The sequence below is a fragment of the Anomaloglossus baeobatrachus genome, chromosome 2 (assembly GCF_048569485.1).
Source record: "Anomaloglossus baeobatrachus isolate aAnoBae1 chromosome 2, aAnoBae1.hap1, whole genome shotgun sequence".
In the NCBI taxonomy this organism is placed as follows: domain Eukaryota; kingdom Metazoa; phylum Chordata; class Amphibia; order Anura; family Aromobatidae; genus Anomaloglossus; species Anomaloglossus baeobatrachus.
Genome location: NC_134354.1, coordinates 218,926,384 through 218,952,091, shown reverse-complemented (window position 1 = coordinate 218,952,091; position 25,708 = coordinate 218,926,384). Strand labels below are relative to the sequence as shown.

Genomic DNA, 25,708 nt, shown 5'->3' with positions numbered 1-25,708 from the left:
GATGCACTCTTTGTCCTTGTCGCTGGCCAGCGTAAAGGGTCACAGGCTTCCAAATCAACCCTGGCTCGGTGGATCAAGGAACCAATTCTCGAAGCCTACCGTTCTTCTGGGCTTCCGGTTCCCTCAGGGCTGAAGGCCCATTCTACCAGAGCCGTGGGTGCGTCCTGGGCTTTGCGGCACCAGGCTACGGCTCAGCAGGTGTGTCAGGCGGCTACCTGGTCGAGCCTGCACACTTTCACGAAACACTATCAGGTGCATACCTATGCCTCGGCAGATGCCAGCCTAGGTAGGCGAGTCCTTCAGGCGGCGGTTGCCCACCTGTAGGAAGGGGCCGTTTTACGTCTCTATTACGAGGTATTATTTTACCCACCCAGGGACTGCTTTTGGACGTCCCAATTGTCTGGGTCTCCCAATGGAGCGACAAAGAAGGGAATTTTGTTTACTTACCGTAAATTCCTTTTCTTCTAGCTCCAATTGGGAGACCCAGCACCCGCCCCTGTTCCCATCGGGCTGTTGTTCTTTGTGTACACATGTTGTTCATGTTGAATGGTTTTCAGTTTTCCGAACTTCCTTCGGATTGAATTTACTTTAGACCAATTTATAAGTTTCCTCCTTCCTGCTTTTGCACCAAAACTGAGGAGCCCGTGATGCACGGGGGGGTGTATAGGCAGAAGGGGAGGGGCTTTACACTTAAGTGTAATACTTTGTGTGGCCTCCGGAGGCAGAAGCTATACACCCAATTGTCTGGGTCTCCCAATTGGAGCTAGAAGAAAAGGAATTTACGGTAAGTAAACAAAATTCCCTTCATTTCTCAGTCAATATGGTCATGTGAGGGCTTGATTTTTGCGAAAAGAGCTGTAGTTTTAAACGAAACCATGAGTTTTACCATATAGTTTACTGGAAAACAGCAAAAAAAATTCCAAATGCCGAGGAAAAATTGCAAAAAAAAGTGCGATTCCACTATTGTTTTGAGATTTTACTGTGTTCACTATATGTTAAAACTGATGTGTTGGTGTGATGCCTGAAGTCGGTACGAGTTCGTAGGGTTAAAAAAAAAAAAGTTTATCCAAAAAATGTGGCATAAGTTTTGCGCCATTTTCCACTACCCGTAGTGTTCTCATTTTTCGCGATATATGGCTCAGTGATTGCTTATTTTGTCTCGAGCTGAGTTTTTAACGGTACCATTTTTGCACAAATGCTATATTACGATCGCCTGTTATTGCATTTAGCGCAAAATTTGTTGCGACCAAAGAACGTAATTTTGGCATCTGGAATTTTATTTGCCACTATGCCCTTTTTTTCTTTTTTCTCTTTTTTTCTTTATTATTATTATTATTATTATTATTATTATTATTATTATTATTATTATTATTATTAATAAAACTAGGTCCCCCAGGGGACTAAAACGATCACTCATTCTTTTCTCCCGATCAGAGCAGCACCGCTCAGGCCAGGAGAAATGATAATCTCTTGTAACAAGCAGCCCTTGGCTGTTTTTTACAGGATCTGAGTTATGTGAGCACGGGTGTAATCACATGACCCTGTGCTACCATGACAATCCCCAGATCCACGTGATCACGTCACGTGACCTCCGGTATCGGGCAGTGAGTACGGAACTACCGCTATCGCCGTCAATATGGCGCTGTCACATCTTGAAAGCACCATTTAAGTGGTTTAAGGGGCACGGGCGAATAGCTATTCCGTGCACATGTCAGCTGTATAAATCCACTGAGATGTGCGCCGATCTCTCCCCGGCTGCCGGCAACAGCCGAGGAGATTAACACTATGACCGCTAGGACATAACTTTACTGCCCGCGGTCGTTAAGGGGATAAGCCAACTTTGGCCATATAACAAAAAAATGTGGCCTGCATCAGGGTTGAGATAAGGCTTCCTCTGTTTAGAACCCATAGTGGGGAGATGGCTATGAAGAAAGTCTTTTTGCTCCAGATGACCCAGCATATTGTCTGTAATACAACATGCTATTGCTTTTGATGAATGCCCTCTCGTACACGATCATGATCTACAAATGACAACTTACTAACCATTTTATTTGAGACTATTTTTTTTTTCTACAAAGAGGAGGATAGATAACCTCTGTAATGAGAACCTTTGTCATAAAATATATATTGTCCATGAGTCAGTTCTAAAGTATTGAACTGGATGATCATAACAGAACATGTAGCCTTAGGGCATAAAATTCCTGGCACTCCTGTCCAGCTCCAGTGGCATCGGGCGCTTGTGCAGTGAGCCCAGCCAGTGCATTGGCCTCTGCTTCATTCTTGTGTGGTCTACTTGATTTACCCTTTTTTTCTTTTTTTTTTTTTTTTTTTTTTAAGCCTCTAGTGAGCCTAACACCCCCACCCCCCCCCTTCCCTTCCCACATATACATGTTGAGGAAGGCCTTCTCTTGAATTTCAGGGGGTCCAGACGGTTGAGTTGGCAGCTGATTTACTCCCTGTTAAAGGGAATTTGTCACCGAACAACATCCGTCTTGAAGAATTGAGGACATTCGCATGAAATTAGTCTTTAACATACTGTGAAACGTGACCTTGTTTCTGGATAGTCTGCTGCTCCACTACCTACTATTCTAATGGTATCATTTGTGGAGTTTACTTTCTATTAAAATGGCTGAAGAAACCAAAGCTAAGGCTGGCAGGACAAACTAATCCAGTTTAGAACAGTCTCAAAATATACCTGTCAGGCTAGTTTCACACTTGCGTTGAACAGCATCCGTTGCGTTGTGTGACGGATGTGTTGCATATAATGGCACAACGGATCGTACAAAACAACGGAATTTATTTATTTATTTTTTTTTTTTTATTTTTTTTACAGTTTTACTAGCGGCAGACTATTGTGAGCGATCAGCTGATCACCCGGCTGCCGAGAATGTGTGCGGGGGGCGGAGTGCGGGGTGGGTGGAGCCGAGCGGTGCCATGGTGCTGAGGGCGTCAGGGACTGCATGGCTGGTGTGTGTGTGTGTGTACACACACATATGTGGAGTGCGGAAGGGAGCGGGAGCGGAGCCGAGCAGGGAAGTGTCAGGCTCTCTGCACACGTAGCCAGGGTGAATATCAGGTAACTAAGCAAAGCGCTTTGCTTAGTAACCCGATGTGTACCCTGGTTACGTGTGCAGGGAGTCAGAGCATGCGCAGCAAAATCCTAAGGATTCCGCTGCTCAAAAAAAGTTACATGCCGCGTTCCTTCCGCTCAGTGTCGGCCAGTGGAAGCAACGCAGGTCCATCAGTCGCAATCCGTCGTCCATAAACGTCTATGGGAAGCAGCGGAATCCGTTAACTGATTCCGCAGTTCTCCAAAACGGCGGATTGCGACTGAAGGAAAACAACGCAAGTGTGAAACTAGCCTAAAAAAGCCCAAAACTTAACTGTTAACCTGCAGGTTAACGGCATTCTGAAGCTTCCCACCCAGCAGCGCTCGAGTGTTCAGTCATGTGGATAGTACTGGCATTAATGCCGGCTGTCAGTCGGTGGCACCACACAACAGCATGCCTCAACATGTAGGTGATCATTGTGTAATCGTGGTGCTCCAGCTTGTTGGACTACAGCTCTCTGATTGCCCTAAACTTAAAGCCTACTAGCTCCCCTAACTGTAGATCAGCACAGAAGTAACCCTAGGGTACCCTGTTACCCCACGGAAAACCCCTACATAATGCTCCTCCAATTTTGTGCTTGTTTGCCACCTCATCATTTGATTGTGGTGTAAATGTACTGTGCACAGGGTCCGGATGTGCACAGCACCTTTGCTGAGTAATGTTAAAATTCCTCTGAAAGAGGACCAGTGACAAAATTGTCCTTTTAAACTTGGTATTAATGCCACTCTTCTGAATATGGCAGGTTTATTTTTTGTGCACCACTCTAGCTTTGTTGGCCAACTGGGTGTAGACCTTGGAGACCCAGTAGAGAATAGTTTTTGATCAAACCCATTTAGCTAACAGGACTATATTTACATACACTGAAGGTACCCTTCATGTCTCAATGTCTGAGGCACAAAAAACTGCATTCGGGAGAACCACATTTCCACCATCTAAAGTGTGTAACTACTTAGTTTGTTCAAGTTCAATATTCTTTTTAAAGGGTGTGGGTCTTTTGTTTGTGGGGTGTTTTTGTTTAGTTTTCCCCTCTTTCCCCTCTCCTTATGTGCCATAATTTGAGGTTGTGCTGGCTCAGGACAAATGTATACGATCAGCGACTGCTAAATCGTGATGGTGAGTGGTCGGTTATGTGACCTCTTGTGCGCCATTTGCCTACAAGCGGTCTCGGCTTGCACGACTTATCTCAATTCTCTCTGAACTTGTTTAGTTGGCATATGACCTCAAGTAATGAAATGGCACTCATGCTGTCATATGACCACTCACAAAGGCAACGCTCGGTATCGTGACTGTGTGCCCGGTCGTCTGTCGCGATTCTGCAGTCACAGGCTTTTGTCCCAAGCTTGGACAACCTGTCCAATCATCACATAACGGATCCGTTGGCTTGGCTCTCTGCTTACTCTTTAATGTGACATCTGTCAGAGGAGCAATGAGTGATGTGTCTTCTAGTATTTACCATCTCTGCCAGGTGCATGTAATGCCAAGTTATGTAGAAAGTTTCCTAGTGTTTTCCAATGGGAGAGAATCAAAGTAATCCTCCGAGATGGCCTTCGTCTGGGCTGGTCTTCTGGCTCGGTGTGTGCGCTCTCCACGCCGTGCATCGTATGTGCTGTCACTGGAGAACTTCTTTTAGAGAACTTGTAACTGTTTTATCCTTTGTGTCTTGCTGTCAGTCAACCTGCATCCTTCCATAACCTAAGTCAATGATTTGCCGTTTATTGCTGTCCATCGTAGTCTAGACCTCTAACCTGTTTTCACCTCCTTAGGGCTGGCATCTTGCAATGAGCTGTTTCTCATTTACAGCCTCACTGGAATTGATAAGGTTGTCTTGTTTGATTTTGTTATATGCAGCATTGTAAAATTAAGTTGAATCAGGAGTAGGAATATGGCAAGCACCTGGAAAGAATTTGTTGAATTTTCCATGCCGTCTTCTCCCCCTACTGCATACGTTAGTGCCACCCTGGGCAATGCATCTCCAGTCGGACTGACTTTATCACCTTATGGCCGATCAGTAAGTTTTTTTTCACCAGTTCTAATATTTAACCACTCGCTGTAGGCCATGCAGATTTGGGGCACGTGCCTTTCACAGTGGCTTTTGATTCTTCCCGCCCATCTTCTCATTTGTTTCCATTATTATTCACATTTTTGTTCTGTATTCTGCTTCTTTAGTTCACTTGACAATTTTATTTCCCCATGTAATTTTTTTTTTTTTTTTTTTTTTTTTTTTTTTTGTGCAAAAGTTTACTAATTTCCAATCATTACTCCTCAAATCCTGTCACATGCATATGTTTTTCGTTTTTCTTCCAAATGTAGCTTGTGACTGCATATATTGTGTAGTTTGGAAAATAATGTGGAATACTGGGTTATTCTAGATAATTTGCCATTTTAATGTTTTGCTCATGTACCACCACTGTGGGCATGTACTTTGCTCAACATATGTACACTGATCTTGCCCTTGGTCTCCACAAATTGACAGAAGCCTCGACTGCCAGGTTCACGACTTTTGTAAGGATTTGACTTAGCAGAGCTACCTAGAAGTGGCCAGGGCCACTAGCCACTGCGGTTTTAAATTACTAGTTGTTGTTATAAAGTGAGTTAAACGGATGGTCCATTATTTAAATGTAGCCTCCTCATCAAATATCAAGAAGATACTCTCCTCCGGCTCCATTTCAGCCTGACCAAACCTCGTGTGACATTATGCCACCTAAGCTCTGCAGCTGTGACTCTTATTTTAGTGGGCCAATTTGTTGTAAAGGGGTTGTCCATATAGTAATTGCAGATTTGGCTTACTTCCTGACCTCTCCATTTGGCACTGCTTTTCTCCAACCACCTGCCTTTATAGTAGAGGCCTCATTCAGATAGCGGGCCTTAGGCCGGGGCCACATGGGGCATTAGTGCGATCCTCGCATGACACTCTGCTCTCGCTGGCAGCAGAGCTGTCATGCAAGTGTTACTGCGACTGCGGGGGGAGGGAGGGATTTATCTCCCTCCTCCATTGCTGGCTATTGCGTTTCTCACTCTGCATGCGCGGTACACCGGTGTACCGCGAGTGCAGTGCGTTTTGTTTTTTTTTGTTTTTTTTTCTCCTTCCCTCACCCCATTCATTTGAATGGGTGCGAGAGAAAGACCGAGAAAACAATCACTCATGTGCGCTGACACACAGGCTAATATTGGTCCAAGTGGAATGTGATGTTTTATCGCACTCCACTCGCAGTGTTTTCCTCTGTGTGGCTTAGGCCTTACAGGTATGCACCCCATGGGATCCATACCACAGAATAAGCTGGTATGGAGTCATGCAAGAATAGTGTCATTTAGTGTAGCGCTTAGATGCTTCGCTTTAATTAGAAATTATGTGGACGTCACGCCAACAGGCAGGTCTGAATCTAACTTTATACAGTTTTTGTTCCTGCATCTCTCCATGATTGGCCAATCAATAAAATCCTCCACCACAACAAAGAAAAATCCGTGACGGAACGGTTGATGGGAGGGGGAACAGGTTACGGGTCTCTGAATTCACCCCCACCCCATGACTAAAGTAATAAAAACTGGACTAGTTTGTTATTGCCAGAATAGCATGATTCTTTAAATCAGTGCAATCAGGTCAATATTATCAACCAACCCCCCCCCCCAAGAACGCAGTAAAAGTAAAACCCAAAAATAAAGATTGGAATTGCATGTGTAATTTCCCAATTTAAACAAAAAAAAAAAATTCCCCCCCCCCCCCCCTCTTTTCTCCCATTTTGCATTACACTTTATGGTGCCATTTAAGAGTATAACGCCTGCAATATAAAAATAACAAAACCCTCATAAAGGTATATCAACAGGAAACAAAAAAAATTATTGCTCTGAGAAGGGGAAATAAAATTAAAAACGAAGGGGCGGTGTTCCTGTTTTTCCTTGACATTTGGTAGCACTGATTCATACAATGTTGCATGGTGTAAAGACATAGCCCCTGTTCAATCTATTTCTAAATTTCCCTGGGGAATAACCTAGTAAAGGCACAATGCTGATTTCTGCATTCTTGCCTTATAGGGTTGTCTGGTTTTGGTTGCATGTAATTTTTATTATATTTTGCAATGTATCATTTAGGAATGATTATACTAGAGGTAGAGCATCTTGCATGGTCTTAATCGCGAGCTCCTCTGATCTTTGCCTGATCTAGTTTTCTGTTGCCAGTAACTTGACGCTCATGGGCCCCAATGCAAAAGCTCCAACTCTGCCCCCAAATATTGCCAGTCTTTAATGGCATTGGCCTTTTTACATAGGCTAGGCTCCAGCACCCGGGTGTGAGTGCAGCCCCTGCACCCATTGTATTTATGCCCCTGTCTGTTGCTTGGTGAGGTTCGATGACGGCCAAATTCATCAAGACATGTGAATAATGCTTCACTGTATGCTGTGCATGTTTGACTTCTTTTGAGTATATATTTTTTTTTTAGATTTTGAGGGTTTTTTTCAGGATTTGTTTGTCACTTTCCCCCCCCCCCCACCCCAACAAGCCACTGAGTTTTCAATGTGGAATTTCCTCTAGACTATCATTAGATGCGGGAAAATCTGCATTTAAAAACGTGTATTTTGTTTTTTTAATTTTTTTTGCTGTGCGTTTTACGCAGGGTAAATGCAGGTAATACAGAAACGCCTCTACACACATATCAGGTATCCATGTTGCGTTAAACACAGGCAGCAGAACAGGAACTTGCCCAAATCAGAGTTCAACGTCCTAATGCACACACTCGCATATACAGACAACAAAAATATAAAGATAGAACTAGCTAGATGACAGACATATATTAGATGGAGAGAGTTCCTGCAGTTATATAATTTCCCAACCCCTGCATATTAACCCCTTCACGACTAATGTCGTTATGGATCGTGAGATTAATCCCCGCCCCCTGCCGTGGGCAAAAGCAGCGATCCGAACACATATCACCTGTTTTCAACAGCTGACGTGTGCTTGCATGTTACGAGTGGAATCGCATTCCTCCCGCAATATTTAACCCCTTACATCTCGCTGCCAAAGTCTGGCAGCGAGATGTATATGCACACGGCCATTATTTTTACTTACCGCCGCCCCCACAAGAAGTCATGTACATGTTCACGTGACTTTCGGTGGTTGCCATGGTAGAACAGGGTCATGTGATGACGCCTGTAGCTATCATGAGTCACTTTCGGTTTCACTCGGGCTGGAGCCGAGTGAATCAGAAAGTGATCATATCTGCGGTTTACAGCTGTGTAGCTGTGATCAGCAGATAGGGCAGAGCGATCGCATTGTTCATCCATATAGCCCCCTAGGGGGACTAGAAAGTGAAAAAAAGTTAAAAAAATAAACCCCCTAAAAGTTTAAATCACCCCCCTTTCACCCCTAATGAAAAATAAAGAGTTAAAATAAAAAATATACACATTTCGTATCGCCGCGTTCAGAAGCGCCCGATCTATCAAAATATAAAGTCCATTAATCTGATTGGTAAATGGCGTAGCGGCAAAAAAATTCCCAACGCCAAAATTATGTTTTTTGGTCAACGCAAGTTTAACGCAAAATGCCATAACAGGCGATCAAATCGTAGCATCTGCGCAAAAATGCTACCATTAAAAATGTCAGCTCGAGACGCAAAAAATAAGCCATCACTGCGACACAGATCCCGAAAAATGAGAGCGCTACGGGTCATGGAAAATGGCGCAAAACGTACGTCACTTTATTGGACAAGCTTGTGACTTTGTTTAACCCCTTAGATACAAGTAAACCTATTCATGTTTGGGGTCTACAAACTCGCACTGACCTCAGGCATCACAACGGCACATCAATTTTACCATATAGTGAACACTGTGAATAAAACATCCCAAAAACTATTGTGCAATCAAACTTTTTTTTGCAGTTTTTCCAGTACACCATACTGTAAAACTTATGGTTTCATTTAAAAGTACAACTCGTCCCGCAAAAAACAAGCCCTCATATGGCAAGATTGACGGAAAAATAAAGTTTCGGCTCTCAGAAGGGGAGCAAAATACAACTGAAAACGCGCTGGGTCTGAAGGGGTTAAACACTTGCGCCCTTTAGTGTCTTTCATGTGGCACTTAAGAGCGTTTAAAGGGAACCTGTCAGGTGTAATATGCACCCAGAACCCAGAGCAGTTCTGGGTGCATATTGCTAATCCCTGCATAACTGTCCCTGTATACACTAGCATAGATAAAGGGATTTTTAGAAAAAGTATTTCTAAAGATCTTTTATCTTATGCTAATGAGCACGGGGAATAGTCCCAAGGGTGTTACTTCCCCCGACTAGCCGCCCTCTCAGCATGTCCACATGGGTGTACTAACATGATGTTAAATGCAGCATCACCAGCGGTGACACGTGCACCTGTGTTCGCTCTTCTGTATGCCCCACACTTCCAGTCTTGCGCAGAAGGCCTCTCTGAAGCTGGGACACGTACACAAGGCTTCATACTGCGCATGATCGGATGTGCCCGGCATTCAGAAGAGCGGTCACAGCGAATACAGGTACACGGGTCACCACTGGTGATGCTGAATAGCATGATAGTACACCCCTGTGGGTGTACTACAATGCGGAGAGGGCGGACTATTCGGGAGATATATCGCCCTCACGACCAATTTCTGGCCTCATTAGCATAGGATAAAAGATCATTAGGAATACGTTTTGTAAAGATCTCTTTATCTATGCTAGTGTGTACATGGACGGTTAGGCAGGGATTACTAATATGCACCCAGAACTGATCGTGATCTGGGTGCATATTGCACCTGACAGGTTCACTTTTATCTATTTTTTAAAAAAAAAAAAAAAAAAAGGGCGGTCCCCCTATTTTGGATAACAAGAAAAGGCAAAGCAGAGAGCTGTGGGCTGGTATTATCAGGCTGGGAAGCTTATTGGGCCATTCCCAGCCTAAAAATACCCCCAGCCCCCCAGAAGTGACACATAACGTTAAATGTGTGAATTCTGGCTCTACCCGATTCTTGCCTTGGTGTGGTGGCAATCTGGGTAAAGGTGGTTGGGGATTATATAAAGCCCAGGGGTCAGTAATGTAGAGGTGTCTGCCACCCCCATTACTAAGCCAGTAATATAAAAGATAAACACAGTATACTTGAAAAAAAAAAAAATACTTCCCACACCACACACTTTTCCGGGTTAACCAATTTTATTTAAAAAAAGAATCATGCAGTTCTGCCCTTTTGCAGGGATTCCACCTTTGGTCCACAAATGGAAACATGAAAAATACAAGTGTCCCTCGTTCACCAGTTTATTAGAAAACAAAGTTCCCATGCTGATCCAACGTTGTCCAGGGCTTCCCATATGATGATCCTGATCATCAGTGAGGTGGGAGTGGCTGCTGGTCATAGTTTATGGAGCCTTGTTTTGAGGCTCCTTAGCCTCTTGATTTATGTAGTTGAGGAACGTCGTGTGAACTGCCAGACTATGCTGGACCTCGGAATTTTCCTTTCTAATAAGTTGTTAACTGAGGACTAGTCTCTTGTTTCCCTGGACTATGGCGGACCTGCAAGGGTTGTGTGGGTTTTTTTTTTCTTTTTTTTTCACAATAAACTGTTTCCCTCACTGGGTTAGAAATAAGGGTTTCTGACAGATGGCACAAGCCCAGGTGTTGGTAATGGAGAGGTGTCTGTCACTACACAGCTGTTATCAACCCCCACCTACCATTATCCCGACTTCCAGAAAGAGCGGAGGGTGAAGCGCCAGAATTGGCACATAAATTGTGATGTGCCACTTTCTGGGGCGCCTGAGGACTGGTACTTTTAGACTGGGAAGGGCCCAATAACAAACCACCTTCCCAGAATATCAGCCTGCACTGTCTGTTGTACCTTTTTACTAGGTAGCAAAATATGGCAATTATTTAGGTGAAACCAGGCTAACTCCCTCCCCCTATAACGCCATATGAAAGGCAGTAAAGGGTGCAAGTGTATAATCTATAGGGGGGGGGGGTTGTGACCTTTATATAGCTGCAGGATCTCTCCCCCTCTAATGTCTGTCATGTATCTAGCTATATATTTGTTTTGTATATTTGTATGTTGGCTGTTAGTGTTTCTTATGAGATGGGGACGGTTATAATTGTACATGATTTTGTACCACTATAATCTGTGATAAACTTTCTTCTTTGCTTTGGGCAACTTCCTATTTGCTCTTCTGCCTGTGTTTCAACCAACTTTGAGACATACACATGTAACAAAACACACACAAACTACCGTAATGTGAGCTTAGTGCATGAATTTCTCACAAGTGCTCATCATGGGAACGTACCCTTAGGCAGGGGTCACATCAGTTCAGTGGTTCCGGTAGGTCTTACAGCAGGACCTCCGCAAAGCGGGAGATTTGGGCACATCTGCTGACTGGGCCACTGTCTGTTCTAGACGGAGTCTGTGTTCTGTCTTGCATCATTTTCGACTAAGATTTAGTCAACTACTTCTTAATGCAAACCTCCACAAGACATAAGGTTCATGGCTGAAAATGATAAATAACAGAATAGAATCTATGCAACGTTTTATTCAATGGGCAAATCCCATTTTTGTCTAGATGTAAACCTAGCTAAGCTACTGAATGTAGGGCTAAACGCTTTGTGGACACATAGCCTTAGAGTATTGCGCAAAAATAGTTGCGCAACCCCGCACCATTCACCCTAGTGTAGGCCATTTGTAGTTATGGATCTGTTTGGTACTATTGCTGGCCTAGTGTAAGGATATGTCCTTGTGTCTGCGTGCAGGTTACTGCGGGTGTGCTGTCTGACATTGCCATTGAAAGGCCTTGTGTTGCGCTAGCAAAAGCCACCCTATTTACCATTTCAAGCTGTCTTTTAAATGCATTAAGGCGATGAATCTCTTAACTGTTCCAAAACCTTAGCTTAGTGTTTTTCTACAATTGTTTTTTAGCCCCAAAGTCTTAAAGAGCTGTCCATATTTTCCTTAAAGTAACAATGATTTCATTTTTTTTTTCTTTTTCTCATCACTAGTACACATGAAAATAAGTAACTTTGTAATATCGTATGTATGAAAGAAATGAAAACCATGGTTACTCCTTTTTTTTTTTTTTAACTTAATTGGCTGAAAAAGAAAAAAATCATCTTTGTAACTGGGATTAATTGAACGTTTTGTCTTTTGTTGCCCTGGCTATTGTGGGCTGCAGAATGGACTAAATGAGAATCAATCTGAGCGAATACTGACAATACAATTTGAGCTTCTAACGTTTTTAACTGTGGTGTTTTGTAGGTTTTTCTTGTTTCAGCAAACCGAATTGCAAAAATGATTTGTAACCCTAAATATATACACTTAAAGCAAAATTAATTGTCCATAGATGGGGACAACTTTAACTTCTTAAAGGGATTGTCCACCACTAGGACAACCCTGTTCTGATTTCACATATTACCCCAAGGTAAAATAAAAAAAAAGCCTATCCTCCCCTCCTTGGCCAGCGTATTCCCGGGGCTCACGTGACATTTTGAGGCCATGCCAGTCCCACATCAAATCTGCACCGGCTTCTGTCTCCCCGCTTTCAGACAAACGAGGTTATTAACAGGAAGGAAGTGCTGTGGCCGCCACTCACTTCCTGTTAATTGCTTTAGTGTCTGCAACTGAAAGCAAGAAGCCGGTGCTGATTGGCAGTGGGGCTCGTGTGAGATCACCACGTTGCACAAGCCCTGGCACCGTGGGCACTGCGCCAGTCTCAGAGGAGAGTATAGGCTTTTTTTATTTTACCTGGGGGAAATGTGGAATCCAGAAGGTTTTGTCCTAGTAGTGGACCATCCCTTTTTAAGGTAGTATATCTTCTGATTTTTTACATTGTCTATCCCAGCTGTATATGATGGAGAAGCTGTATACTGTATCAGAGCCCCTCGCCCCATCTGCTGCACTCCCTGTAAGTCCTACCTCCGCCTCATGTGGGCCTAAAAAGCAGAAGAGGACCCCACTGTATCAGAGATCTGTAAGTCAGGGCCGTAGCATGAGCGCTTTCCAGCACCAGGTTTTCATTAACCTACTAAATATATTTGGGCTTCTGTGAAACTGTAAGGTTTGGCCAAGTCTGGGCATCTCGTGTGATGTCTCGTCAGTTTAGACACTTGCTATCGTTGCATGAATGGCTTTGATGTGCCTCTGCTAGATCTATTTTGGCCAATGTCTGACCAGCTTAACCTATAGTATGAAGGCTATTGTCATTTTGACCTACTAGGGAGAAAAATTGTATTTTTTTTTTTTTATTTTTTTCTCCCCTTAACTGCAGTCCCTCATTCACATCATGTTTTCCATGTTTCTGTTTTAACGATGCTTCTTAATTTCTGCATTTTATTTTGTATAAGTGATTACAATTTGTTTTTGCTTTTTTATGGCTAAGGATTTTATTAAAATTTAACTTGCTTTTTAAATAGTTATTTTTCGTTGTGATTGAATCTAATAATGTCTGTTTTTATATTAGATGAGCTTTGACCCAAACCTTCTCCACAACAATGGCCACAATGGCTACCCCAATGGTACTTCTGTACTGCGTGAAACGGGCATGATTGAGAAACTGCTAACATCTTACGGATTTATACAGTGTTCAGAGCGTCAAGCTAGACTATTCTTCCATTGCTCACAATACAATGGAAACTTGCAAGAGCTGAAAGTGGGAGGTAACTATTGAGTGTTGTCTACGTCCCTTTCCCACCTTTATAAATTAATTTCCATTTGCTCTATATTGATAAGGTAACACCATGTTGTCCCTGTGGCTTTCAACAGTTTGCATTGATCAGTTAACTACCAAGGCAGCTTATTTTGTAATGATGTAAAATTAAGGCGGGCTTCACATCAGCAGTATTCTGCCGCAATACCGGATCCATCAGAAATGCGGTACAGTTCAATACAGTTAAGTGGAATCCCGGCTAGATAAGGTCACATGTGGCCGCGCCCGCACGTAACCTTACCTTGCCGCGATTCCACTCTATTGAACTGTACCGCATTTCTGACGGATCCAGCATTGCGGCAGAATACTGCTGATGTGAGAGCAGCCCACGGGACTATGTGCCCACGGGACTATCTCGAGTTTCTAGATAAATCCGCAGGTTTTGGCATGTACAGACACTCCACGTGTTATCCTATTGGACATGGGGAGTGTTGTGTCCATGCTGTGGTATATGCGGCTGCGGAATATGCTGCTGATGTCCTGCAGCCACATGTAACTGCATGTCAACTATTCCTGTGGAAATTCCTGCGGAAATCCCGGCCCTCCAATATGGAGATAGAGGCCAGGACCTCCGCAGGTTTTCTGCAGATATTTCGCTGGAATCCTGGCGCCATGTATAGCTGCGGAATCCAGGGAGCTGCTGCGGGAAACCTGCGGACGTACCTGCGGGTACAGAGTCCCGTGGGCACATAGCCTAACACTGTTTTTATGTAGTTAGACCTCCACTTTACTCTTTTCACAGCCTTGATAATCCCTTCCTTTTTATTCTGCAGATGACGTGGAGTTCGAAGTGTCCTCAGACAGACGGACCGGTAAACCTATAGCAGTTAAATTGTTAAAGATCAAAACTGAAATTATGCCAGAAGAGAGAATTAATGGAAATGTGAGTGTCTTATAACGGAATATCAAGATGCCTTATTGTATGCTCTAAATTGAGAGCCATGCCCACCTGCCAAAACTAATATATAGTGTAATATACTATAATTTTTATAACTACACATACCAAAGGAAAAAACAAACACTTGGCCTTTTTATAGCAAATGTTGTTTCAAATTTTAACATTTTTGTAGCTTTTACTCTGCTTCTTAGTTGCAGGTCAGTTGTGCGGCCAATAAACCATGTGTGTGTTTTTTTTTCAAATCCACTCTTTTGTATCATTCCAGGTCGTCTGCGCAGTGCCTCATAATTTGGAAAGTAAATCCCCAGCTGCCCCAGGCCAGAGCCCCTCAGGGAGTGTATGCTATGAACGGAACGGAGTAAGTCCTGTGTTTTTGAAGATTTGTGGAATGGTACAGCGCCACACATCGGTCATTGTGCTTCTTTTAGCTAAACTCAAGCTTTAGCACATATGTCCAGGATTGAAGCGGATTTTATTGGTAGGGTTCCAGCATGTTTGGTGAGGGTTCAACTCTTGGTAGCCATGACTGCAGAGCAGCCGTCTTCACTGCCATACCGGACACGTGTACCTGGCAGCTGAAGCATTTTTACTCTGTCAGGTCTCATGATACAACTGTTCTGTTATGGCTAGGCATCTGCAGTGGCCTATTAGTCCATTGTGGGTGCAGCAATCTGTGCCTGAGGTTATGTAATCCCTGTTTCTTCCTTCTAAGAGGAGGGAGGGGGATTTCTCCAAAAAATTGCTTCCATCAGCTGATTCTATTTATTTTTCTTCCGTCTATTGCAGGAAGTATTCTATTTAACCTATACCCTTGAAGATGTGGATGGAAATATTCAACTTGAAACTGGAGACAAAATTAATTTTATCATTGAAACTAACAAACAGTAAGTCAGTTACGACTGTTGTTTTGGGGTTTTTTTTCTTCCACCCCCCACCCCCCCCCAAAAAAAACCAATCACAACATTTATCTTCTCTCCCGTAAGCAGGATAAGCTAGTAATGAAATTCTCGTGTGTGTGTGTGTTGTTTTTTTTTTTTTTTTTGTTTTGTTTTTTTTTCCCCTCCCCCCTCTTCCAATTTTTATTGCTACATTAGTCATGTTGTCAAGTGAGTCCCCTCCATCAATCTTACTACTAACTACTACTCAATCTTCTCTCCCTCACTCCTCACATTTCCTATGTGTGTTGTCTTTCATGGGGGAAGAAGCTGGGTGTGAGGTGTGTGAGTGGAGTCGTACAGTGACTTGTCATGCACAGGCTTCGCTCCCCTCCAGATTGGCTGCGTTCCTGTGCGGAGGCCTGATTTCTGACAGTCTGCCTGCCAATCAGTGCTTCTGATGCTCGGCTGGCTGTGCTGTTCGCCCCACCCCTTCTGCTTCCACCCCCACGCCTTCTGGCAGAGGTGCCTTTTTTTTTTTTTTTTTTTTTCGGCACACTCTTCTTCGGTTGACTCAGATTTGACATTGATGGTGGGGCTGCTTTTGAAGTCTCCCCTTCTACACCAGGTTTGGTGGCTGGCGATCTGGGCAGGACTGTTTCTGCTTGGTGGCTGACACTGCAGCTCCCCAGCAGCATTTCTTTACTTCTCTCCTGCTCCTTCTGACTGACTTAAGAATATCTGTCTGAGTCTAGAGAGGGTGGTGCTCGCCCTGCGCTCCAGCCTGCACTAATCACTTATGCATGTGCTGTTTGTGGTAAGTTTCTTATAGTCAGTTTATCCTATTGGGCTGCCTGTACGCCTCCTCTCTTGTCTATGCCTGCGCTGCGGATCTCAGTGATGTCAGAAGAGAGTAGGTCTTCCCATCTCTTGGCTCAAGATTTTGATCTGATACCGTAGTAGGTTCAGCAACAGGCAAATACCTTGGTTGCTTCTTTCAATGGTCTTTCTGTGACTTCCACCGCCCTGGGAGCCTTGACTGACTTATCAATATCTTAGGTCTCGTCTGCTTTTATAAACACTTTTCTTTCCAGATGTCTGACTCTCTAGCTCTAGTGTAGAGTCGGTGCTAGACCCATATCGAGTGGGAAGGTTGAGAGAGATGGTTGCGTCTAATTACTGCTGTTGATTCTACCCTAGCAGTCAGACCAGCAGACCTTTGTCCATTTAATGAAGTAGAGGCAAGTGGGTGCTGAAATCCTTTGTGGACAATGAGTATTTTACATAACCATTACAGAAGGCCTTTGAGCACCCAGACAAAAGTTTCCATAAACCTAGTCGCATAAAAGTATTGCACCCTTTCCCAGCAGAATTGGTGACCTCTTGATCCCCTACACTGGTGGTTAACACTCCTGTATCCCTTCTCTTTAGAACCACTACCTTGCCCTTTGGTGAGGTTGACTGCATTGAAGGATCCTACAAATGTATTCAGTTTGTGGCTAAGTCCACCTTTAAGGTGGCAGGTTCTACCTTTTTGTCCGGCCTTTGCTGCCACTTGGGTTGCTAAGGCTTTTTCAGCGCACCTACTTTGTAGCCTCTTAGCTGGTTAGAATTGACTGAATTAACAGATCAGATCATGCAGGCTACTAAGTATTTATGTTCTGCATCTTTTGGATGTGGCAGAATGTTGCACTCAGGCTGCAAGCAATTGTTTGGCTAGTCACCACATGTTGTGGCTGAGTTTGAAGGGTCTATCTAGCTTCAAAAAAGTCTCTCTTGGGACTTCCTTTTCAGAGGTCTTTCCTTTTTTTTTTTTTTTGTACCAAGCTGGATTAGATTGTTGCTGATGCTACAGGTGGTAGGAGGACTTTTCTGTCTCAAACAAGTGCCAGCCGGCTGTCTAGGCGGTGCAGAGTTTTGCGCCTTCTGAAGCAAGAGGGTGGTTTTGCAGTCGTCCATCTGGGCTCTTGAGTTCTCCAGGAAAGCATTCACTATCAGATAGTGGCAGCTCTCGAAGCTGTCCCATTTTGGTCAGTTCCATTCAAGAGAATTGTAGAACTCTTCTAGCACTTTGGGACAGGTCATTACTTACCATGGATCGGTCTTTGCCTTCACTTCGATGCCACTGGTCCCTCAGGTAATGGTTGACTCCCCCCTCCTTTTGTCTAGGGGTCAATCCTTTCACCCCTGTTCAGTGGCAGATTCTCTTCACTTATGCTAATCTCTCAGGATGGGATGGCAGTTTTTTTTTTCATAACTTCTCAGCGCAAGAAACAAGGAACTCCTAAGGAGAAGCTTTTCCTGGCAACTTTCCAGACCTCAGGGTGATCCATTGAGCGCGTCTTGAAGGGCTACCAGTCAGGATTCAGTCAGACCATGCCACATCAGTGGCTTGTATTGAAGAGGGGCACAAGTCGTTCCATGTTGGAAATCGCAAGAATTCTGAGGTGGCCAGTAAGCAGAGTTCCTCTTATCTTTGAGTTTTACATTCCCAAAGTAGACAATTGGGTGGGCACTCGAGCTAAATGCTTCCAGGCTAAACCACTTAGTGACAAAGTTCGTTGCAAGATCTGAGGACCTTCAGGCTATCAAGGTTGAATCTGTCAGTTCCTTGGTTGCGGATTTTTGCTTCCATATCTCTTCCCACCTCTTCCTCTTCCCAGGCTTCTTAAAAAAAAATTAGCGTACAGGGCATTCCAGTATACCTGGTGGTCCAGATTGGCTTTGGAGGGCCTGGTATTTGGACATCATCCACTTACTAGGTGATGCTCCATGGCCTTTTCTGGTATGCGCAGATCTTTTGTCTGTATCCGTTCTACCCCCTAGACTCCTGGGATTTTAAAGGGAACCTGTCACCAGGCTTTTACCATTTTAAAGTGCACCCACCACCAGTGAGACCTATTATATACAGTCTTCTAGAATACTATATGTGCGCAAGCAGATCTGTATAACATTAAAAACAGCTTTTTATTATACTTGCCTGCGAGGTGCGTGTCCGGTCTGATCGACGTCTCTGATCTTGACCCCTACTTGCGATCGCCGTTATTTTTCCCGCTTTGTTTCCACAGTATCGTCCTGTGCACGTGCACTTCTCTACCCTACTGAGGGCAGGGCAGGGCAAAGTACTGTAATGCGCAGGTACGGTGAAAGAGCGCATGTGTACTACAATAATTTGCTCTGCTCTCGGCAGGGTTGAAAGAACTGCGTAGAAGTGCAATGGAAGACACTGTGTAAATATAGGACGTGTCATCCACACGAAGCAGGGAAAAGAATGGTGATTGCAATAAAGGCATCGGATAAAGACAAGCGGCACCTACCTGTATAGAAGTATAACAAAAGCTATTTTTAGTGTTTATGCAGAGTAGCTTGGTGAGTAATGTACAGTATTCTAGAATGCTGTATGTAAGGGGTAACTGGTAGTGGCCACAGTTTATATGGAAAAACCTGGTGACAGGTTCCCTTTTTAATCTAGTTTTGTAGGTTCTCAAGTTTCCTCCCTTCGATCCTATCCGTAAGTTTCTGATGCTTGTATTGTCTCCAAAAGTTGACTTTTCTTATAGCAATCACCTCCATTAAAAGGGTTTCAGAATTAGTGGCGCTTTCATGCTATACTCCCTACCTTGTTCTTCATCAAGATAAGGTGTTAAAGGCAATCTGCCACCAGGTTTATTCCCCCCCCCCCTTCCCCCCCCCTTCACCTATCTGAGAGCAGCATAATATAGAGACAGAGACCCTGATTCCAGCGATGTCACCTGCTGAGCTATTTGATAAAATCAAAATGACAGCAATGTTTTCTCTGCTGCAGATGTAGCAGTTATACAGAGCTCATGAATATGCGGATTACCTGGCAGCACGCCAAGTAGTCCTCTAATGATAATGTACTGCTGATTTTATCAAAACTACACTAAGTAGTAAGTGACATACCGCTGGAATCAGGATCTCTGCCTTTATGTTAGTGTGTTTTTCTCATAAGTTCTCATCGATCCTTTTGCTGCATTTTCAAATTGAAATGTTAAAATATTAAAGGAAAAAATAGTTTCTTTGTCGCTCCTAATTGGGAGACCCAGACAATTGGGTGTATAGCCTCCGGAGGCCACACAAAGCACTACACTTAAAAGTGTAAAGCCCCTCCCCTTCTGCCTATACACCCCCCCGTGGGATCACGGGCTCCTCAGTTTTCATGCTTTGTGCGAAGGAGGTCAGACATCCACGCATAGCTCCACTGTTTAGTCAGCAGCAGCTGCTGACTATGTCGGATGGAAGAAAAGAGGGCCCATACTAGGGCCCCCAGCATGCTCCCTTCTCACCCCACTTTTGTCGGCGGTGTTTGTTAAGGTTGAGGTACCCATTGCGGGTACGGAGGCTGGAGCCCACATGCTGCTTCCTTCCCCATCCCCCTTAGGGCTCTGGGTGAAGTGGGATTTTACCGGTCTCCAGGCACTGAGACCGTGCTCCATCCACAGCCGCTGGGGAATCTGCTGGATATGGAGCTGAGTATCGTCAGGGACATGGCCCTGCTACGTCAAGGTACTCTGTGTCCCCGTACAGACCGCGCGCAGACACACTGCAGCATTGCTGGGTGTGTTAGTGCGCCGGGGACAACAGCGCTGCGCGCTTGTGCCACTACTCACTACAGCTCTGCTGAGTGAGTTAATGTATTGGGAACTGCCGCGCCGGCCGCTGCTGTCAGTTTACGCTGCGGCGCGGCTGGGACTTGTGGTGCGCCGGGGACTTCCGCGCTGGCCGTGCATATATGACGGCCGCGCTTATTACTCGAGTCCCCGGCTTTTGCGGCCTAGTTTCGCTTCGTTCCCGCCCCCAGGCCTGCCAGTCAGGGGAAGGGCGGGACGCTGTACAGAACATCAGCGCAGAGGGCTGGAGTCTACTTTACATACTCCAGCCCTCACACTGGACACAGTGGGATGCCAGTTTCCCGCACTTTGTCTGAGGCACGCCCACGGTCCGCCCCTCTTCACAGAACGCCGGCAGCCATTCCTGTGTGCAGTCTGAGCTGGAGAGGGGAGACAAGTTCTGGGAGACCCAGACACGGGATTCTGGCGAACACACACCCGCGTTTGAGCGGGCGGTAAGCGGCACCTCTGGTGCTGTCCCCACTAGTGCCGAAGTGTACATTTGTATTTTTATGCTTGCATGCTATACATTGCACTGTACGGTCGCTGGTGATTCTTGGCTATATACCCTCCTAGATTGCTCAGAGGAGACAACAGCATGTCATCCGCAAAAAGCAAGGGTGCCAAGGCACAGGCTTTCTATGCTGCTTGTACCGCATGTGAGGCTACTCTACCGGCAGGTTCCACTGATTCCCATTGTGTGCAGTGCTCGGCCCCTGTGGCACTTGCTCGGCCGGGGCCTCTGCTAGAGGTGACCCAGGGAGAACCACCTGTGAATACTGTCCAGGTGACGGGGACGGAGTTTGCAGTTTTTGCGGATAGATTGTCTGTCTGTGACTATGACTAAAATTCTAGAAACTTTGCAGTCTAGACCAGTAACTCAGACCATGGGCACTGTTGAATCATTGCTCCCTGCTCCCCCTCAGTTGGAACAGCTCCGGGCTCCGGGGGTGTCCCATGCATCCCAGGGTGAAGGCTCTGACACGGACGACAGTCCCAGACAGCCTAAGCGAGCTCGCTATGAGCGGCCCTCGACTTCATCACACTGGTCAGGGTCCCAGCAGGAGGACTCGCTGTATGATGAGGCGGAGGTAGCTGATCAGGATTCTGATCCTGAGACCGCTCTCAATCTGGATACTCCTGATGGTGACGCCATAGTGAATGATCTTATAGCGTCCATCAATAGAATGTTGGATATTTCTCCCCCAGCTCCTCCAGTGGAGGAGTCAGCTTCACAGCAGGAGAAATTCCATTTCAGGTATCCCAAGCGTAAATTAAGTACTTTTCTGGACCACTCTGACTTTAGAGAGTCAGTCCAGAAACACCACGCTTATCCAGATAAGCGTTTCTCCAAACGACTTAAGGATACACGTTATCCCTTTCCCCCTGACGTGGTCAAGGGCTGGACCCAGTGTCCCAAGGTGGATCCTCCAATCTCCAGGCTTGCGGCTAGATCCATAGTTGCAGTGGAAGATGGGGCTGCACTTAAAGATGCCACTGACAGACAGATGGAGCTCTGGTTGAAATCCATCTATGAAGCTATCGGCGCGTCGTTTGCTCCAGCATTCGCAGCCGTATGGGCACTCCAAGCTATTTCAGCTGGTCTTACACAGATTGACACGGTCACACGTACATCTGTTCCGCAGGTGGCATCCTTAACCTCTCAAATGTCTGCATTTGCGTCTTACGCGATTAATGCTGTCCTGGACTCTACGAGCCGTACGGCAGTGGCGTCCACCAACTCCGTGGTTTTACGCAGAGCCTTGTGGTTAAGGGAATGGAAGGCAGATTCTGCTTCCAAAAAGTGCTTAACCAGTTTGCCATTTTCTGGTGACCGACTGTTTGGTGAGCGTCTGGATGAAATCATTAAACAGTCCAAGGGTAAGGATTCATCCTTACCTCAGCCCAGACAAAACAAACCCCAACAGGAGGGGACAGTCGGGGTTTCGGTCCTTTCGAGGCTCGGGCAGGTCCCGATTCTCCTCGTCCAAAAGGACTCAAAAGGATCAGAGGAGCTCAGATTCTTGGCGAACTCAGTCACGCCCAAAAAAGACAGCCGGAAGACCCGCTACCAAGGCGGCTTCCTCATCACTTTCGGCCTCCTCTCTCCGCATCCTCGGTCGGTGGCAGGCTCTCCCGCTTTGGCGACATTTGGCTGCCACAGGTCAAAGACCGTTGGGTGAGAGACATTCTGTCTCACGGGTACAGGATAGAGTTCAGTTCTCGTCCTCCAACTCGATTCTTCAGAACTTCTCCACCTCCCGACCGAGCCGATGCTCTTCTGCAAGCGGTGTGCACGCTAAAGGCAGAAGGAGTGGTGACCCCTGTTCCTCTTCAGGAGCAAGGTCACGGTTTTTACTCCAATTTGTTTGTGGTGCCAAAAAAGGACGGGTCTTTCCGTCCCGTTCTGGATTTAAAACTGCTCAACAAGCACGTGAAAACCAGGCGGTTCCGGATGGAATCCCTCCGCTCCGTCATCGCCTCAATGTCTCAAGGAGATTTCCTAGCATCAATAGACATCAAGGATGCTTATCTCCACGTGCCGATTGCTCCAGAGCATCAGCGTTTTCTACGCTTCGTTATAGGAGACGAACACCTTCAGTTCGTAGCTCTGCCTTTCGGGCTGGCGACAGCCCCACGGGTCTTCACCAAGGTCATGGCAGCAGTAGTAGCAGTCCTGCACTCTCAAGGTCACTCTGTGATCCCGTATTTGGACGATCTACTGGTCAAGGCACCCTCTCAAGAGGCATGCCAACACAGCCTGAACGTTGCGCTGGAGACTCTCCAGAGTTTCGGGTGGATCATCAACTTTTCAAAGTCAAATCTGACTCCGACCCAATCGCTAACATATCTTGGCATGGAGTTTCATACTCTCCCAGCGATAGTGAAGCTTCCGCTGGACAAACAGCGTTCACTACAGACAGGGGTGCAATCTCTCCTTCAAGGCCAGTCACACCCCTTGAGACGCCTCATGCACTTCCTAGGGAAGATGGTAGCAACAATGGAGGCAGTCCCTTTCGCGCAGTTTCATCTGCGTCCACTACAATGGGACATTCTCCGCCAATGGGACGGGAAGTCGACGTCCCTCGACAGGAACGTCTCCCTTTCTCAGGCGGCCAAGGAATCTCTTCGGTGGTGGCTTCTTCCCACTTCATTGTCAAAAGGAAAGTCCTTTCTACCCCCATCCTGGGCGGTGGTTACGACAGACGCGAGTCTTTCAGGGTGGGGAGCAGTTTTTCTCCACCACAGGGCTCAAGGTACGTGGACTCAGCAAGAGTCCACCCTTCAGATCAATGTTCTGGAAATCAGAGCAGTGTATCTTGCCCTACAAGCCTTCCAGCAGTGGCTGGAAGGCAAGCAGATCCGAATTCAGTCGGACAACTCCACAACGGTGGCATACATCAACCACCAAGGAGGAACACGCAGTCGGCAAGCCTTCCAGGAGGTCCGGCGGATTCTGACGTGGGTGGAAGACATGGCATCCACCATATCCGCAGTTCACATCCCAGGCGTGGAAAACTGGGAAGCGGACTTCCTCAGTCGCCAGGGTATGGACGCAGGGGAATGGTCTCTTCACCCGGACGTGTTTCAGGAGATCTGTCGCCGCTGGGGGATGCCGGACGTCGACCTAATGGCGTCCCGGCACAACAACAAGGTCCCGGCTTTCATGGCACGGTCTCACGATCACCGAGCTCTGGCGGCGGACGCCTTAGTTCAAGATTGGTCGCTGTTCCGGCTACCTTATGTGTTTCCACCTCTGGCACTGTTGCCCAGAGTGCTGCGCAAGATCAGGTCCGACTGCCGCCGCGCCATCCTCGTCGCTCCAGACTGGCCGAGGAGGTCGTGGTACCCGGATCTGTGGCACCTCACGGTAGGCCAACCGTGGGCACTACCAGACCGACCAGACTTGTTGTCCCAAGGGCCGTTTTTCCATCAGAATTCTGCGGCCCTGAACCTGACTGTGTGGCCATTGAGTCCTGGATCCTAGCGTCTTCAGGATTATCTCAAGAGGTCATTGCCACCATGAGACAGGCTAGAAAACCATCCTCCGCCAAGATCTACCACAGGACGTGGAAGATATTCTTATCTTGGTGCTCTGCTCAGGGAGTTTCTCCCTGGCCATTTGCATTGCCTACTCTTCTTTCTTTCCTACAATCCGGTTTGGATAAAGGTTTGTCGCTCGGCTCCCTTAAAGGACAAGTCTCAGCGCTATCTGTATTTTTTCAGAAACGCCTAGCACGACTTCCTCAGGTACGCACGTTCCTGCAAGGGGTTTGTCATATCGTCCCTCCTTACAAGCGGCCGTTAGAGCCATGGGATCTGAACAGGGTTCTAATTGCTCTCCAGAAGCCGCCTTTCGAGCCTATAAGGGATGTTTCCCTTTCTCGCCTTTCACAGAAAGTGGCCTTTCTAGTAGCGGTCACGTCTCTTCGGAGAGTGTCCGAGCTAGCAGCGCTGTCATGCAAATCTCCCTTTCTGGTGTTTCACCAGGACAAGGTGGTTCTGCGCCCGATTCCGGAGTTTCTCCCTAAGGTGGTATCCCCCTTTCATCTCAATCAGGATATCGTCTTACCTTCTTTGTGTCCTCATCCAGTTCATCAATGTGAAAAGGATTTGCATTTGTTGGATCTGGTGAGAGCACTCAGAATCTACATTTCCCGCACGGCGCCTCTGCGCCGCTCGGATGCACTTTTTATCCTTGTCGCTGGTCAGCGTAAAGGGTCGCAAGCTTCCAAATCCACCCTGGCTCGGTGGATCAAGGAACCAATTCTTGAAGCCTACCGTTCTGCTGGGATTCCGGTTCCCTCAGGGCTGAAGGCCCATTCTACCAGAGCCGTGGGTGCGTCCTGGGCATTACGGCACCAGGCTACGGCTCAGCAGGTGTGCCAGGCGGCTACCTGGTCGAGTCTGCACACTTTTACCAAGCATTATCAGGTGCATACCTACGCTTCGGCGGACGCCAGCCTAGGTAGACAAGTCCTTCAGGCGGCGGTTGCCCACCTGTAGGAAAGGGCTGTTTTTTCGGCCCTATCATGAGGTGTTATTTTACCCACCCAGGGACTGCTTTTGGATGTCCCAATTGTCTGGGTCTCCCAATTAGGAGCGACAAAGAAGAAGGGAATTTTGTTTACTTACCGTAAATTCCTTTTCTTCTAGCTCCAATTGGGAGACCCAGCACCCGCCCTGTTTTCTTAGGGATTTTTGTTTTTTCGGGTACACATGTTGTTCATGTTGAATGGTTTCAGTTCTCCGATGTTTCTTCGGATCGAATTTGTTTTTAAACCAGTTATTGGCTTTCCTCCTTCTTGCTTTTGCACTAAAACTGAGGAGCCCGTGATCCCACGGGGGGTGTATAGGCAGAAGGGGAGGGGCCTTACACTTTTAAGTGTAGTGCTTTGTGTGGCCTCCGGAGGCAGTAGCTATACACCCAATTGTCTGGGTCTCCCAATTGGAGCTAGAAGAAAAGGAATTTACGGTAAGTAAACAAAATTCCCTTCTTTCGGTGTATAAAAACCATCAGAGCAGCT

General features: G+C 46.1%; 1 protein-coding gene across 5 annotated transcripts in view; it reads left to right on the top strand.

The window, feature by feature from the left end:
• The window catches only part of CSDE1 (cold shock domain containing E1), an 89,520-nt gene that overhangs the window by 23,517 nt on the left and 40,295 nt on the right, over window positions 1–25,708 (top strand). For 3 of the 5 annotated variants that reach the window (XM_075335621.1, XM_075335619.1, XM_075335617.1), the window contains exons 3-7: window positions 4,959–5,118; window positions 13,531–13,726; window positions 14,550–14,659; window positions 14,940–15,032; window positions 15,461–15,558. In XM_075335621.1, the coding sequence (XP_075191736.1) occupies window positions 4,993–5,118; window positions 13,531–13,726; window positions 14,550–14,659; window positions 14,940–15,032; window positions 15,461–15,558 (623 nt within the window). In that variant the 5' untranslated portion in view covers window positions 4,959–4,992. Of the gene's footprint in view, window positions 1–4,958; window positions 5,119–12,912; window positions 13,042–13,530; window positions 13,727–14,549; window positions 14,660–14,939; window positions 15,033–15,460; window positions 15,559–25,708 lie in introns of all 5 variants that reach the window. The other 2 variants (XM_075335618.1, XM_075335620.1) reach the window with 2 other exon arrangements.